General features: G+C 47.7%; 1 protein-coding gene across 1 annotated transcript in view; it reads right to left on the reverse strand.

Moving 5' to 3' along the window:
- Hip1 (huntingtin interacting protein 1) overlaps positions 1 to 15,051 on the reverse strand; it is a 127,352-nt gene extending 112,301 nt beyond the window's left edge. The window contains exon 1 of the mRNA XM_027416182.2: positions 14,872 to 15,051. Coding sequence (XP_027271983.1) covers positions 14,872 to 14,991 — 120 coding nt within the window. The 5' untranslated portion in view covers positions 14,992 to 15,051. The remainder of the gene's footprint in view (positions 1 to 14,871) is intronic.
- Between the last annotated feature and the right edge of the window lie 2,303 nt (positions 15,052 to 17,354).

Genomic DNA, 17,354 nt, shown 5'->3' on the forward strand with positions numbered 1-17,354 from the left:
ATCAAAGAACTTGGTGGCCTGGCAGGAAAAAAATGTTCTGAACTGACTGTTGAATTGTCCTTTCAGGATAAACTTGTGGGAATGGGTGCCAACGGTGGAATTCCAGTGCATGATTTATGGCCACAATAAACACACATCGAATAGCATGGGGCCCCTGGGTCCAGCAGGGTGGTTTGTCTGTGACATCAGGTCTGGGGCACTGGGGGTCTTGCTGGGAGCATGGCATACATTTATTTGTGTATTTGGGTGGGGGCAATGTGGCAGTCAGAGGACAATATTGGGGAGTCAGTTCTATCCTTCTGCCATGTAGGGCCAGGGACTGAATCACTCCATCTTGCTGGCCCAGCCTTGCTCATTTTCTATCACTAACAAATGACTACAAACTCAGCAGCATCATTTAGTTTCCTTCCTTTCTTCCTTTTTTACAGTCTTTATACTAACCTATGTTAAACAAACATGATTGGGCAGTTTTAATCCCAGCACTCAGGAGGCAGAGCCAGGCAGATCTCTGTGAGTTCAAGACCAGCCTGGTCTACAGAGTGAGTTCCAGAACAGCCAGAGCTACACAGAGAAACCCTGTCTTAAAAAAACCAAAATTAAAAACAAACAAACAACAAGAACAAAACAAGCTCAGGAAAGGTTCTTTGTCTGTAGATAGGTGGTTATACTGGGAAAATATAAGACACTTCATATTTTTCCTTTTTCTTTCTTTGTGTGTGTGTGTGTGTGTGTGTGTGTGTGTGTGTGTGTGTGTGTGTGATTTGTTGTACATGTGAGGAAAACACTCTATCTCTGAGCCATGCCCTCAGCCCCTCACTGGAGGATTCTAAGCAAATGTTCCACAGCTGAACCACACCCCACACCCCTAGTCCTCACTTGAAGAATCTAGGCAGGATCTCTCCCAATGAGCCACACCCCAGCCCCTCACTGGGGGATTCTAGGCAGGTGATCTCCCACTGAGCAAGACTCTCCCTGGGAGATTCTAAGCAAGTGCTCTATCACCAAGCTCCTCACCAGGTGATTCATAAAGACCTCTGCCACTACGAAGTCAGAACCTCAGTCCCTCACTGAGAGATTCTAGGCCAAGGCTCTACCAACAAGCCATGCCCCAAGGCCTCCTTTTACTTTTTGTTTTGAGAAAGTGAGAATGGCTCAGTATGCATACTTCACTGGGGACCATCTCAGGAACAACAAGAATATGGCCCAGGGGCCTGACAAATTGACTTCAATCCTCAGACCCACAATGGAAGGAGAGAAACAATTCCTAAACCTCCATGTGTACCTTGGCATGTACATGTCCAGACCTCCACACACATGTGCCATAACAAATACTGTAAAAGAGTAAAAGGAATATGGCCCCAGTTAAGACTTACCCTAAGAAATCCAAAAGTATACAGCACATGATTTCAGCCAGACACGGCTGTGGAGCTGGGCAACAGCTCATACACAAACCAGCACACCTAAGAAATGTACACTGTGTGGGCTGGCAAGATGGCTCAGTGGGTAAAGGTGCTTGCTGCCAAGCCTAATGATCTGAGTTTGATCCTTGAGGTCCACACAGTGAAAGGGGAAAACTGACTCCTGAAAGTTGCCTCCTGAAGTCTATACAAGCATGTGGCATTCACTCTTAAGAGTGTGTATTGCAGCCTTGTGGTGGTGGCACATACCTTTAATTCCAGCATCTGGGAAGCAGAGACAGGAGGATCTTTGAGTTCAAGGCCATCCTGCCCCACAGAGCTAGTTCCAGGACAGCCAGAGCCACACAGAGAAACCCAGTCTCAATTAAAATAAAAAAGTGTGTACTGCTCTTACAGAGGACCAGTGCAACTACATCTGGTGACTCACAGCAGCCTGTAACCCCAGCTCTATCCAGGAAATCTGGACTCCTTGGGCACCTGCATTCATATGTACATGGGCACGTGTACATGCACTCGGGACACACACACACACACACACACACACACACACACACACACACACTCTTAAAAACTAAACACTTTAAAATGAGGACTGAAGAGATTGCTCAGCAGTTAAGAACACTGGCTACTCTTCCAGAGGACCTGGGCTCAACTCCCTGTACCCACATGGCAGCTCACAACTGTCTATAATGCTTGTTCCAGGGGATCCAGCATCCTCACACAGACATACATGAAGGCAAAACACCAATGTACATAAAATAAAAATAAATTATAAAAAAACTTTAAAAATGAGTAAATAAATAAATGTAATAATAAAAAGGAAAGATCTATGATGAGTTTATCTGGAAGGTGCTACCAGCCAGAAACTTAAAACACCCTGTAACAAGATCATTGTGTGTGCACATTCCCGGGTGACACCTCCCAGATGCTCCCAGCAACTCATCCATGGCTCATCTACAGCTCTGTCCTTTGTAACCTGTACTCCTCTTTGGAACATAAGCCATGCCTGAGATCCATGCTGAATGAATCCCTCCCCAGGTCATGAATTTTCTTTAGAGCAGTGGTTCTCAACCTGTGGGTCACAACCCTTGGGGTCCAATGACCCTTTTGCAGGGATCATCTAAGACCATTGGAAAACCCAGATATTTACATTATGATTCACAACAGTAACAATATTACAGTTATGAAGTGGAAATGAAAGTAATTTTATGGTGGTGGTAGGGTCACTACAACATGAGGAGCTGTACTAAAGGGTCCCAGTGTTAGGAAGGCTGAGAAGCCCTGCTCTAGACACTTCTGTGTTCCCCTAGTCTCCTTTTGAATGCTCCACCACCTGATCAGTCTACATTTCACTGGCACTGGCGATTAGGTGGTGACAGCCCTCTGCTAAGTGCTTGGGGGTCACCACACTGAAAAAATAAACGAGAAACATACAGCTCCTTGGCGTCTACAGAAGACACAAATGAATAGAAGCCAAGGCCCACATGTAAAGTATGGGTTAATGATGGTCTCTGCTTCCTGGCTACCAGCTACTGCATGACCAGGAAGCTGCAGGTAGGTACATGACTCATAGGTCACCAGCTTTCTGTTCCCAGATGCCTTTGAGAATGTTTTGGGGGGAGGCTGGGTTTGAGACGGAACCTAAAGCAGGTATGGACAGACAAGAGGCAAGTCCCTGCACACAGCTTCTGGAAGAGTTGTCTTTTCAGTTGTTGGGTTTTTTTTTTTTTTTAAATCTTTTGCACATTGAGATATAACATAAACACAGCTGTGTGTGGTGGTACACACCAGTAATTCCAGTGCTTGAGAGTCAGGTGAAGAAAGATCTATGTTCAACATCACCTGGGTTACAAAGTGTATCTGAGGGTATCCTGGGCTAATTGAGAATTCAAGGGCAGGGCTTGTCTTCAAGGGAAGACAGCTCAAGGAGTAAAGTGCTTGTCTTGCAAGCATGAAGACTCAAACTCAGCCCTCGAATCCATGCTAAAGAGAGCCAAGAGAGGGGGCATATGCTTGTAATCCCAGCGCTGGGGAGGTAGAAACAGGCAAATGGATTCTTATGGAGGTTCAATGACCCTATTCAGAAACCCTCTCTCAAAAAACAAGGTGGGGAGGGACAGGCAAGATGGCTCAGTGGGTAAAGATGCTTGCTGCCAAACCTGGTGATCTTAGTTCAGTCCCTGGGGCCTACATGGAGGAAGGAGCAAACCGAGTCCCATAAGTTTTCCTCTGCCTCTTCATGCTTGCTGTGGTGTGTACACACGAGTATGCATGCATGACATACCCCATAAATAAATGAAGTCAACAAGGCAGATGGTGCCTGAGGAAGAACATCCAAGACTGTCCAACTTTTCCATGCATCATACCCATGTACACAGGAGCACATGCATACATGGAGATATGGCTGGAGAGATGGCTCAGTGGTTAAGAGAACATACTGCTCTTTCAGAGGACCTGGGTTCAGGTCCCAGCACCCACACTGGTGGTCTCACAACTGTCTGTAACTGCAGCTCTGGATGATCCAGTGCCCTCTTCTGGACTCTTTGGGCATCTGTACTCACATGCACGTGCACACACACACACACACACACACACACACACACACACACACACACACACTCATACACACATACACACAAATGAAATAAAAGGTAAAGAGTAAAAGGTAAACAGAGTTCAAGAACAGCCTGCATCACACCAGAAGACCCTCTCTCAAAACAATGAAAGAAATACAGACTTCAAGGAACACTAAACTTGGCTAACATAGGCCACTAGCTGGAGTTCCCACTCACTAACCTGCCCCACAGGGCAGCTTTCACCCAACTGTGATTACTTCCTGTTTTTCTGACATTTTACTATCTGAACAATGGGCTCTGGGTACTGATTTCATTTAGCCTGAAAGCCCAGTAATTAGGAGGCAGAGGAAGGAGGACTATAAGTTTGGAGCTACCACTTGCCTCAGTCCTTTCCTGGTGCTGTCATAAAAGACTCTGACCAGCCAGGCATTGGTGGCGCACGCCTTTAATCCCAGCACTCGGGAGGCAGAGGCAGGCGGATCTCTGTGAGTTCGAGGCTGGCCTGGTCTCCAAAGTGAATTCCAGGATAGGCTCCAAAGCCACACAGAGAAACCCTGTCTCAAAAAAAAAAAAAAAAAAAGACTCTGACCAAATGAAATGACTTAAGGGAAGAAGGCTTATTCTGGCTCACAGCTCCACCAGGGAGGGAAGGCAAAGTGGTGAGAGAACTTAAATCAACACTCATAAAGAGCACACAGCGATGAGCTAAAGCACACATGCTGGTGCTCGGTTCACTGTTTCTATTTAGTACAGTCAAGCATCCCCTGCCAAGGGAATGGTTCTGCCCATAGTGACCGTGGATCTTCCACATCAATTAATATAATCAAGTCATTCTCAGAGGCTGGCCATAACCTACATACTCTCACAGGCATGCCCAGAAGCCCCTCTTGCAAGTGAGTCTAGAGGCTGTCAAGCTGACAGTTAACACCATGGTTTCTAGATGAATTTATGTCCTAGGAGGGTGTATGTGTGTGTGTCCCCCAACCCTGGAGGAATTTAAAACATCCAAGTATGTCAGTTGGAAAAGACTAGGGAAATCAAATCTGTGTACCCCCCACCTTTTTTAAATCAGCCACAGACAAGACTTCAGTTTTAAAAGGAGATTTTAAAAGGGGTTTTCGGGGAGGCACAGTGAAAGGCAATTGCTGTCACACCTAATGACCTGACTTAGATCCTAGGACCTATGTGGTGGGACAGAGGAATACATGTATGTACACACTAGAATGCATGGAATTTTTTTTTTTTTTTTGCAAAAAGTAAAGACAGGCATGGTGCTGACCACCTGTAATCCCTGCACTCAAGGAAGTGAAGACAGGAACATCATGAAGGCACTCAAGGTCGTTCTTAGCTACATGGAAAAGTTGGAGGCTAACCTGGGCAGCATGTGATGTTGCTGTCTCAGGCAAATTAAAATTAAGAACATCTGTGATGAGACCTGTGCCATGCTCGAAGCTTTCCTGTGCATTCTCAGGCAAATCACTCAACCTCTCTGAGCCTCAGTGTCTGTACTGGGAAAATGACCACAGCCATGGATGATGAGATGCACCTTCTGCCAGGGGCCAAAAGAGGGTCTCTGTAAATGTGGCTTTGGATGCAATGGGCCATCACTGGATCACAGGCAGTGCTGGCCACCTGAATGGCACACACTGGCTTCCTAAACCGCCTCACCACAGCATTAACAATGGTAGCGGCTGTGAGTCCATCCAAGAAACACAAGCTTCTCTCTCCTGCTATGGCCCCTTTCCTGCACCAGCACTAGGAACAGGGTTCCTCCCTGCCTGCCCAGGCAGGAAAACAGGAAGCAGCCTCCACCCTGTCGGGAGGTGGAACTGACAAATTCCCTTTGCTAGGTGGGCAATATTCCAGGCCATCAGAGCTTCTGGAAGCAGCAGCAGACAGAGTGGCCACCAGCTCACTGCACCGGGCTGAGCTTGCCACACCCACACTCCTCCACGCGGTACCTCAGAGAGTAGAATACACAAGCCAATGACTGGGGCACACAATGCGGCCCTGATCGTTGCCTTGAAGACTGGCCAAGTAAGGAACCTTGGGGATGCCTAAGAGGGCCAGGGAATCTGCTATTTTGTTCCCATTGCTTCCTAAGGTGCAATCCTAGGGCTCTGAGAGCCCCATGCCTCTAATCCCTGGTCCCTATTCCCCAGATAGAGAAGCACTGGTCCCTATTCCCCAGATAGAGAAGCACCCAACCCAGCATTTTAGAGGTTGCTAGAAATGTGTGTGTGTGTGTGTGTGTGTGTGTGTGTGTGTGTGTATGTATGTGTGTATATATGTGTATGTGTATATGTATGAATGTATGTATGTATGTGTGTGTGTAGTATGTGTGTATGTGTGTGTGTAGTATGTGTGTATGTGTGTGTGTAGTATGTCTGTATGTGTGTGTATGTGTGTGTATGTATGTGTGTATTATGTGTGTATGTATGAATGTATGTATGTGTGTGTGTGTGTATTATGTGTGTATGTATGTGTGTATGTATTATGTGTGTATGTGTGTGTGTGTATGTATGTGTGTGTGTGTGTGTGTATGTATGTAAAGGGCCAGCAAGATGGCTCATTGGGTACTTGCGGCCAAACCTGACCTCCTGAGTTCCATGTGGTGGGAGAAGAGAACTGCTTCCTGTAAGTTGTCCTCTGACCTCCATACAAGCACTATTGCTGAAGTAGACACACAGACACAGACACACAAGCACACCCACACACAAAATATGTGTATAAGACCAGCACAATATATACCTGTATCCCTTGATTCCATGACTCAGTCTCCTGAGCAGCTAGGAGATGTATGCTATGACACCAGGTCTAATGGAAAATCTTTTATTTTTTATATTTATGTATTTATTTTGTTTTTTAAGACAGGGTCACTCTGTACACCAGGCTGGCCTCAAACTCAGAGGTCCACCTGCCTCTGCCTCCTGTGTGCTGGGATTAAAGGCATGTACACTTCCGCCTGGCAAGTTTTGATTTTTATTATGTGTATGTTTGTGCATCTCTGAGTATAGGATGTAAATGCAATGTCCCAGGATGTCAGAAGAGGTCATTACATTCCCTCATGCTGGAGTCACAGAAGGCTGTGAGCAGTCCAAGGTGTGGCTACTGACCAAACTCTGGTCTCTCCAGCCCCTGATGGTCAATCTTCATTGTCACCTTGGTATTTATTTATTTATTTATTTATTTGGTTTTTCAAGACAGGGTTTCTCTGTAGCTTTGGAGGTTGTCCTGGAACTCGATCTGTAGACCAGACCGACCTCGAACTCACAGAGATCCACCTGCCTCTGCCCTCTGAGTGCTGGGATTAAAGGCGTTCAAGACCAATGCCCGGCTCACCTTGATATTTATAATAAGTGGCTCAGTCAGTAGAGTTTGAGGCTCTTAGAACCACCTAGGAGACATGCCCATGCTTGTCCATGTGTTTTCTTTTTAATAATTTCTTTATTTTATGTGCATAAAGGTATCAAACTCCCTGGAACTGCAGTTACAGACAGCTATGAGGTGCTATGTGGGTGCTGGGAAGAGCAGCCAGTGCTCCTAACGGCTGAGCCATCTCTCTAGCTCTTATGTGAATGTTTTCAGAGAGTTTACCTGAGCAGGAGAGAGAGACCCAGCCTGAATGTGGGTGGCACAATCCCCTAGGCTGGGGTCCTGGACTGAATAAAAACTGAGAAAGTGAACTGGGCCCCAGCATCCATCTCTCTCTGCTTCCTGACTGCGGATGCCCTGTGACCAGCTGCCTCGTGCTCCTGCTGCCACGCTTTCCCCCCATGATGAACTCTAAACTGTGACCCTTTCCCCCTTCAGTTGCTTTGGTGAGGTATTTTGTCACAGCACTGAAAACATCATTCTTCTTTTATATTTTTCTTTTTATTAAGTCTCTCAATATGTTGCCCATGTTGGTCCTGAACTTCTGGCTTCATTCAGTCCTCCTGCTCCATCTGCCTGCGTAACCGGGAATAGAGATACAGGCCATCACTTCTCAATTCTCTGACTCCTTTATGTCTGGCCAACGGGCACATCAGAACCTACCTTCTACAAGGGTCCCCCAATGGACAATGAGACTCACAGATACCCCCAAGAGGGAACTATTAACACAGGAAGCCAAGATGTGGGCTTGCATAAATGTGCTAACATACTACAGCATCCCAGACTCCCTGAACTATATGACCCATGTACAACCAGACCACAAAAGATGTCCAGTATATGTTTGAGTTATACAAGGGCAAGGACCAGGGACTCTGGTAGTATCATACCACACACAATCTTGGAAAGACCTTGAAAATTTTTGTTTTTTGAGACAAAATCTCACTATGTAGCCTTGGTTGGCCTGAAACTTATTATGTAGACCAGGCTGATGTCAAACTTACAGACATCCACATGCCTCTGCCTCCTCAGTGATGGGACTAAAGGTGTGCAGTACCACACTTGGCTTTTTCTTTTTTAAAGATTCATTCCTGGGTGTATATATGTGCACCACATGCATGCAGGTGCCTGTGGAAGCCAGAATCGAGTGTTGGATTCCCTGAAATTGGGAGTTACAGGTGTCTGTAAGCCACTGAATACGAGTGCTGTGTCCTTTTCAATAGCTTCAAGTACACTTAACCACTGAGCCATCCCTCCAGTCTGGTAGACTAATTTTGATTATGGGAGTGCATGTGTGTGAAAGTGCCCATGGAGGACCTAAGAGGGTGCCCAATCCTCTGAAGCTGGAGTTCCAGGTGGTTGGGAACTGCCTGATGCAGCTGCTGGGAACTGAACTTGGAGCCCTGAAGAGCAGCATGTGTTCTTAGGAACGGAGCCATCTCTCCAGTCCCAACCTTCAACTCCTGATCCTTCTGCCTTCATGTACCAAGTGCTAGGACTAAAGACATTCACTAACAGGCCTGGTTTACATGGTGCTGGGGATGGAAATCACGGCTATGTCTACCCACTAAGCTATAGTCTCAGCCCCTAGCAAGGGCTCTTGAGAAAGGGACCAGTAAAGGAAGAAAAGGGAGAGAGGAGGGGAAGGGAGAAAAAGAAAGAAATGTAAAGGCATGGGGGGTCAGGCACTGTGAGGAACAAAGGAGGGCTGGACATAGGAGTGTCATAGAGTGGAGACAACAGGACACACGCAGTGTGGGAAAGAGGGAGGAAAGCAGTGGGGACAGGGACACAAGGGACCAATGGCCAGGCCACAGGGCATGGAGGGGGGGTACAGATGTCTTGAGGAGCCCATAGAACAGGAAGTCAGGAAGGAGACATGGGGCGGTGACGTCATCGTGGTGAGGACAGAAACTGCCAGATGGAGGTGAGAGCTGAGGAAGTGCGCAGGTGTAAGAGAGAAGTAGGGTGAGCTCAGCATCTTGGGGACCCCGCAGGTCAGGGGGGAAAAGGAGGAAGAGAGTAAGCAGGCTGGGACAAAGACAGTTAACACTGTCAACAGATAGGGTCTACAATCACCTAGGAGACAAATTTATGAGCACACATAGAAGGAAGCTTCTAGACTGGGACGGGTGTTATCGTCCTATGGGCTAGGGTCCTGATTAAAAAGGAGAAATCTAACTGAGCACCAGCATCTATCTCTCTCTGCTTCCCGACTGTCGATGCAACGTGAGCATCTCTGCCTCGTGCTCCTGCTGCCGTGCCTCCCCCTCCATGATGGACTACTGTATTCCTTTGACACCATGAGTCACATCCCTAGCCATGCACTGGGTTATCCTGAGCAAGTGCTCCGTGGCTAAGCTACACCTTCAGCCTCTTCCTGCCTTTGGTTTTAACACCCTTAAAAGTCTGCCACTTTGGTCTTCTGACCACAACAGAGCCCCACTTCCCTGCTGACTCACACATACCTCCTCCAGGGCTATTCTCGATCTTACACATCTCTGGTCCACTCCATGAAACATGCCCCCCAGAGTAATGTTAAAAGAATAAACATCCCACAGAGAAAAACTTTTTTTTTTGGATAAGTAAATATAGGCAGAGGCCAAGCATGGTGGGTATGCTTCAATCCCTCCAGTGGCTGAGGCTGGAGGATCACATATTCAAAGAGATCTATACCCTGTCTTATGAACTAGAATTGGAGGCACTTGCTGCCAAGCTTGACAACCTGAGTTCAATCCCCAGGACCCACAGTGGGAGGCCAGAACCAACTCCTCCAAGCTGTCCTCCATGTGCAACACTCCCCACACCTTTACATACAGACGCACAAAATAAATAAAGGCAAATAAAAAGTTAGGTAAAGCTATTTTCCTCATCTGATTGGTAACCCTTGAATCCTTCCAGAAATTTCCTCATGGCCAAACTGGAGGGCATCACGGTGGGCTGGGCCTGCCATGGGACACCTGGGTTGTGGCTTTCACTCACAAGTCAGCACTGGATGACCAAAACAAGCTGATGAACTCTCTGAAGGCTGAAGTCATTTAATATCACTCATTATAAACTGCAAAGCACTCTGCAAACCAGATATCATTACAGCAGCTTCTTTTTTCTTTTCTTTCTCATTGCCACAGACCAAACCAGGTCCTTGTGCTTGCAACATTCTACGGGAGCTAAATCCTCCTCAATGCCACAGTAGATTTTGGGAGGTAAAGAACTGCTTTTCAGATCCTACATGAAATAATTAAAAAAAAAAAAAAAAAAAGTACTGGGCTGGGGAGAAAGTTCCTTACTGCAAAAGCAGGAAGACCTGAGTTCAAATCCCAAACACTTATGTTTTAAACAATGTTGGGCATGGCCACACCCACCTGTAACCCCAGTGCTGGGGGTGGCTGACAGAGACAGGAGGCTAGGGCTTGCTGTATAGCTCTGTGTTTGGTGAGAGACCCTGTCTGATGTCCTCTTCTTACCTCCTCATGTGCAGGCATGGCGAGTACAAGAGCGTATATGCACTTGCACACACATAAATAATTTTAATTAAATTTTTAACTACATATTTTATAATTATACACATTTTGCATTCTCTTTCACAAAAATAAAACAAAAGTCAAATGGAATAGAGCACACCTATGAATAGAGCACAGGGAGGTGGAGGCAGGAGGATCAGGAGTCTAATGTCATCCTTGGGTACATAGTAAGTTCCAGGATAGCCTGGGCTACATGAGACCCTGCCTTGAAAACAATATTAGCATATCAGGATGATGAAGCCCATTAGCCCAGTTACTTGGGAGACTGAGGCAGGAGAACTACAAAGTCGAGGCCAGCCCAGACTATACAGTGTGTGTGACAGTGTATGAATGTGTGTGTGTGTGTGTGTGTGTGTGTGTGTGTGTGTGTGTGTACATGCCATGCTACATATGTGGAGGTCATAAAATGACCTCAGGTGCCAGTCAATTTCCACCTTATTTGAGACACAATTTCTTGTTTGTCACAACACACTCCAAGCTCCTTGGCCTGTGAGTTTCCAGGGATTCTCCTATCTCCACCTCCTATCTTTCTGTAAAGAGTACTAGGATTAGAGATGTGTGTTAGCATGCCCTACTTTACAGGGATTCTGGGGATCCCAACTCAGGTGCACACACTTGTGCAGCAACCACTGAACCATCCTCCCAGGCTTCCTCCCTTTAACACATTAGGTCCTAGTGAATACAGAATTGACTCAGTAAGCAAAATTTAAAATTTAAAATTTAAAATGTCAAAAAATAAACATCCAGCCAACGGTTGTGCTGAGCTGGATGGGCAACGAGGTGACGACTGGGGACCCATTGGTTGGGCCACTGGAAGGGACAATGGCCACGCCACATTTTGAAAAGGTGCTGACAGTTAAGGAGGGACAGACTTCCTGGAAGAGGCTGCTCCTGGGACACAGAGTGCCCCATAATTCACAAAACGTCTTCTTGAGTACTGTCCAATGCATCCCACACCACAAACCTGCAAGGTTAAATATTATGTGGATTTTGTATGTGTGCTGTGTACTTAGTCTACAGATGCATGTTCCTGTGTGTGTGAACATGTAAAGCCCAGAGGTCTACACTGGGCGCTTTCATCTATTGCCCTCCATCTTTTTAATTCCTTTTTCTTTTGTTTGACACTTCACTGAACTTGAGTCTCACTGATTGGGCTAAAACAGGAGCTGTACCTGTTTTGTTTTGTTTTGTTCTAGTGTATATTCTGAGGATCTGAACTCAGCCCTCATGCTTGTATACTACTACTCACCAAACGTACTACTCACCAAACGTACTACTCACCAAACGTACAAGCGTACTACTCACCAAACCATCTTCCCAGCCCTGTATTATCTTTATTTTACAGTGAGGAAAGTTAGATTGTTTGCCTGAGGGCACACAGCCCAGCCCATCAGCCTATGCTTGGCCACAAAACTGAACCGTCTCCTAGGGACTGATGGTGTGGCTCAGTGGGTAGAGTGTTTGCCAGGAACACACGAAGCTCTGGGTTCCATCCCCAGCAGTGCATATAACCAACCACAGTGGGATACCCCTGCAATGCTAACACTGGGAGGTGGAGGCAGGAGGACCAGGAATTCAAGAACCTCCTTGTCTTCATTGCTAGTGTGAGACCAGCTGAACTACAAGAGACCCTGTCTCAAAACAAAAAGAAATGAACAGAACTCAGATGTCTTCCGGACCTGCTCAGGACTGAAAGGTAGCACAAGGCAGTGGTTAAAGGTTGGGGCCACTTCCACCTGTGTTACCCAGCAAGTTATTTAACCTCAGTAGGCTTCAATTTCCTCCAAGCAAAATGGGGCCGATAACCACTTCAGCAGCTCTTGTGAAGATTAAAGATAGCAAATAAAGTACTGTATTTAGAGGGCCTCCAAACATAATAATTAGCCACAATTATTATTATCATACCTTTGCCAATTCTCTTGGTCTCTTAAGAAACCAATGTTTTTGGTTTTGGGTTACTGAAATTCTTTTTGAGATAGTGTCTCACTCTCTATAGCCACAGTTGGCCTGGAAGCTACTATTTAGACCACATCGGCAAGATCCTCTTGCTTCTGCTCCTAGGTGCTGGGATTGCAGGAGTGTCTCACCCTGCCTGCCAGCTCTAAAGGGTTTCGACAACTGTGTTAGATAGTGGTAGCTCATGCCTGTAATCCCAGCACTAGGAAGGCAAAGGCAGGAAGACTGAAGACAGTTCAAGGCCAGCCTGGTCTACATAGCCAGTTCCAGCCCATCCAGGGCTACACAGTAAGATAAAAAAGTTTTAACAACTGAAAAAAAATCTCTCTGCTGTAGTCTGCCTCAACACACGGGCACACCAAACACATAAAATCTGGCTAATTACAAGTGTTCTACAGAAGGTAAAATGAGACACTGATCTATGACTCTCCTGGTTGGGTGTTCCCTGGACAACTAGGGAAAATGTTAGCCGTGGCTGGAAACATTCAGATGCCTAGATTTCTATCACTCCATATTAAATTCAAACTTTTTTTTAAAAAAGTCAAGTGGTTTTTTTGATGTATGCGTATGTGTGTGTTGGGGGGGTGTTTATGGTACACAGAGAGTGTGGATGTCAGAGGACAACTTGGAGTTGGTTCTCTTCCTGGGATGAAGCTCCAGTGGCCAGGTTAGTTGTCCTTTACCCCTGAGCCAGCTGCCCTAAGCTCCGACTCTTATGTCTACTTATTGCTCCAGTTTTGAGTTATCTAAGGTTCTCAAAGGAGTGGATGCTATGAAACAGCTCCAGTTTCTTCTTTCATAAAAAAAAGAGGGGTGTGTGTAGGGGGAGAATATGAAGACTTTTTTTTTTCAGGAACACCCAAGGCTAAAAGCAAATTTTATTTTTTTTAAAAAGGGGGATCAAGCTCCAAACCCAGTTGAACCCTGAGAGGCAAGTGAATGACAGTCTCAACACATAGCGGATCCAAGGGTCTCAGAAACAAAAGGTGGATTAAAGTCCCCTGGGCTAAAATGGCCTTCTTCCTTCCCTATCTCTTCGATCTTCCCTACTCCCAGAACACAACAGGGAACCAGCCTTTGGCAGAAGTCAACTGGACCTTCAAAGTAGAACTCTGAGAGCCAGAGTAAGGAATCTCCTCGCACAGCTTCGGCAGTGGGACCCTAAGGGTTGTATTCTCGGAAATGGATTTTACACACAGATGAACTGATGACTGCCCCTTGCCTCAGGCTTGATTCAGTACAATCAATACAGCAAGCATAAAAGCTCGAGGTAAAAGCGGATAGTGGTTTTGGTGATAACCACAGTGGAATTTTGGCCATCTGCCCTGGTCAGACCAGACAAATAAGGCGCTCTGCTTATTAGCAGTCAGGCATACTTTGGAGGGTGGAAACAAAACCTTAAGTCAGGATTCTGGGTCTCAATGGACAACTTATTCCCGACACGCAAGGATCTGACAGTTCAAGCACCTCAATTCCTGCCCCAGCCTGCAGCCCCCACCCTCGACCCCACCCCGCTCCTCCAGTCCCCCGGGGTCATTTTCCAAGTTGAGCCACACTTCGCGTTTCCTACATCCCTTCTCATCACTCAGAGCCCTTCGGCTCAGCCTGAGACCAACAGCTGGGGCTGCTGAGAAACAGGATGCTGAGGAGGGAGGGAAAAGTCAATGCAAACATGAAGCAATCGGGAGCACCATTCACACCCTCAGGCCAGCGTCCCCACACTTGCAGAAATCAAGTGTTTCCCAAGTGCTTCCCCTACCCAGAAGAACCCCTTCCCTCAGGCCCCTTTCTTCTGGCGACCCCTGATGATGCTCAGCCTCAGGGATCTCCAGCTCCTCAGAGTTCGCCCTGATCCCCAGGTCCCTGACGTCCCTGGGACCTGCTAGTTCCGCACCCCAAGATGATTCCGATTGCAGCCACCTTGCCTACCCCCCCCGGGTCTGCAAGACCCTCACTCCCTTCAAAGCCCCTCAGCACCCTGCACCACTCCGGGTGCCCCAGGGATGCCCCAGGGTTCGAAGTCCTCACCTGAGTCCTCTCGAAGCTCTCGCGCTCTGCAGCCTCCATCCCAGCACCAACCCCACGCCGGCTCAACACTTTTGGCAGCGGGTTGGGTACCTGCTTCATGGAGCTAGCCATCCGGTCCATGTTCCCAGGGTGAGTATAATTCGTCAGGGGCCCTCGGCAGCCCCGGGATCCCCGCGGCGCCTCCCGCCCCGCCCTACCCGCGGGGATCCGGCGCTAACGGGAACAGATTTCGTCTTCCATTGGTTGACAGGGCTGTCCATCTCCCTCAGGACCCACCCCATCTCTCCAAGAGGCTTTCCCCCACACGCCTCCTCCCACTTCTGAGGCACTCGGCTCACGGTGCTCGGCTGGCCCGCCTCAGGGCGGGCGGCACGTTCTGACTGGTCGGGAGGCTTGTCCATTATCATTAGTGGGCGGGACCTGGTGGGCTGCTGTCCCAATCTGCCCTCCGAAGCTCCGCCCCCACCTGGTTCACCACCTCCCGGGCCCTGAAGGCGGTAGATACAATGTGATTGGTCCGAACTTGATTGTCATCACAGCGGGGCTGGACCTGGCAAGCCGCCCTAACCTTCCCTTCGACCGCCGCAGCCTACATCCGTCGCTCCGCCTTCTCATCCCCGCAGGACCACAAGCATCATGATTGGTCGCAAGGCTTGTCCGTCACCGTCACGAGGCGGGGCCTGGCTGCCCGGGACCAGCCCTCGCTGACTCCACCCTACTTTTGAAGCGCCGCCTCCTGGGCTCCCGGCAGCTGTGGGAATTTGAGCAGTGAGAGCAGCGGTCTGGCCAGCGCAACCTGTGGTTCGCGTTGTTCAAATGAGTCCCCCCCCCCGAGGGCAGGGGAAGGCAGATCAAGGGAAGCTTGGCTGCACATCTGTCACCCGGCACCCGGGGCAACTCCACGTCAGGGTAGTCCTCCTTCCGGCACATCCAATCTCTGCCCATTCTGGAGGATCGCAGACCCGGGTGCCCAAGTACTGGACTGTGACTGCGGCTGCTCCCCGGAGCTTTCCAGACCTTACCTGTTGGCAGAAACCCCCACAGCTGCCTCTTGTTTATCTACGGTAGGGTCCACCCCTCTCATCCTGCTTTGACTTCAGCCAAAAAAGTTGCACGTTCTCCAGTAACAGAACAAATGGCACCGTTAGGCTTCAAACAATTAGATGATTCTATCTGTCTATCTATGCAGTAGAACCTAGGGTCTCTCTCGTATTGGGCATTGCTTTAATTAATCACTGACAGCATTAAACTCATTATGTAGTGTAGTCCCTTGAATCCCTGATCCTCTTGCCTCTTCCTCCCAAGTGTTAGGATTATAGGTGTGAGTCACTATGCTTGACTTTTTTTTTTTTAATGTATGTGTATATATGTACCCGTATGCATGTGTGTGGGTGTGCTCATGCTCACGGTGCACCTGTGGAGGTCAGAAAGCAAATAGGAATCTGTTTTCTACCATGTGGGGCCCAGGGATCTGACTAGGGTGGTCAGGGTTAGTAGCAGTCTACCAACTAAACTATCTCACCAGCAGGACTCTTTAAAAACAAAATAGTGTTTCACTAAGTAGTCTAGGCTGGCCTTGAACTCCCAGCAATCCTTCCTCAGCCCTTTTAATGCTTACATTACAGGCATACAAACCTGTATGCCCAGGACCGACAGATCCCCCAGCTTCCACAACAAAAGTTCTGTTTGTAGGTATGTGGCCGTGTGTGTGTGTGTGTGTGTGTGTGTGTGTGTGTGTGTGTGTGTGTGTGTGATGCACATGGAGAGCTGAAGCTAATGTCAGCAATCATTTTCTCTCTCTCTTGCATCTTACCTGTCAAGGTGCAGTCTCATTAAACCCAGAGCTTATTGCTATGTGGGGTGGTTTGAAAGAAAATGGCCCCCAAAAGGAGTGGCACTATTAGGGGTTGTGGCCATGTAGGTGTGGTCTCATTGGGGGAAGTGTGTTACTGTGGAGGTGGGCTTTTAGGTCTCATATAGGCTCAAGATACTGCCCAGTGTCTCAGACCACCACCTGTTGCCTGTGAGTCAAGATGTTTAAGAACTCTCAGCTCTTTCTCCAGCACCATGTCTGTCTGCGTGCTGCCTTGCTTCCTGCCACGGTGATAATGGACTCAACCTCTGAACTGGAAGTGAGCTACCCCAATTAAATGTCTTCCTTTATAAGAGCTGCAGTGGTCATGGTGTCTCTTCACACCAGTGGAAACCCTACCTAAGACACTATGGCTATCTGCACTAGTCAGTTTGCTCTGGATAGACCCTGTCTCCTGCTTCTGAGATTGGACTTCCAGGCAGGCTACCACACCCATCCCAATCATCAATCCTATGATCAGCAATCACTTTAACTACTGTGCCATCACCGAAAGAGGAGTTTATTTTGAAACTGCCAATGATTTGTTTTAAATCAGAAACTTCGGGTAAAAATTCACATTCAATAGAGGTGAGCATTTGCAAGCACCAGGGAGCCGCTGAAGACTTTTGCT

This window comes from Cricetulus griseus, chromosome 4 (genome assembly GCF_003668045.3).
Source record: "Cricetulus griseus strain 17A/GY chromosome 4, alternate assembly CriGri-PICRH-1.0, whole genome shotgun sequence".
Classification (NCBI taxonomy): Eukaryota; Metazoa; Chordata; class Mammalia; order Rodentia; family Cricetidae; genus Cricetulus; species Cricetulus griseus.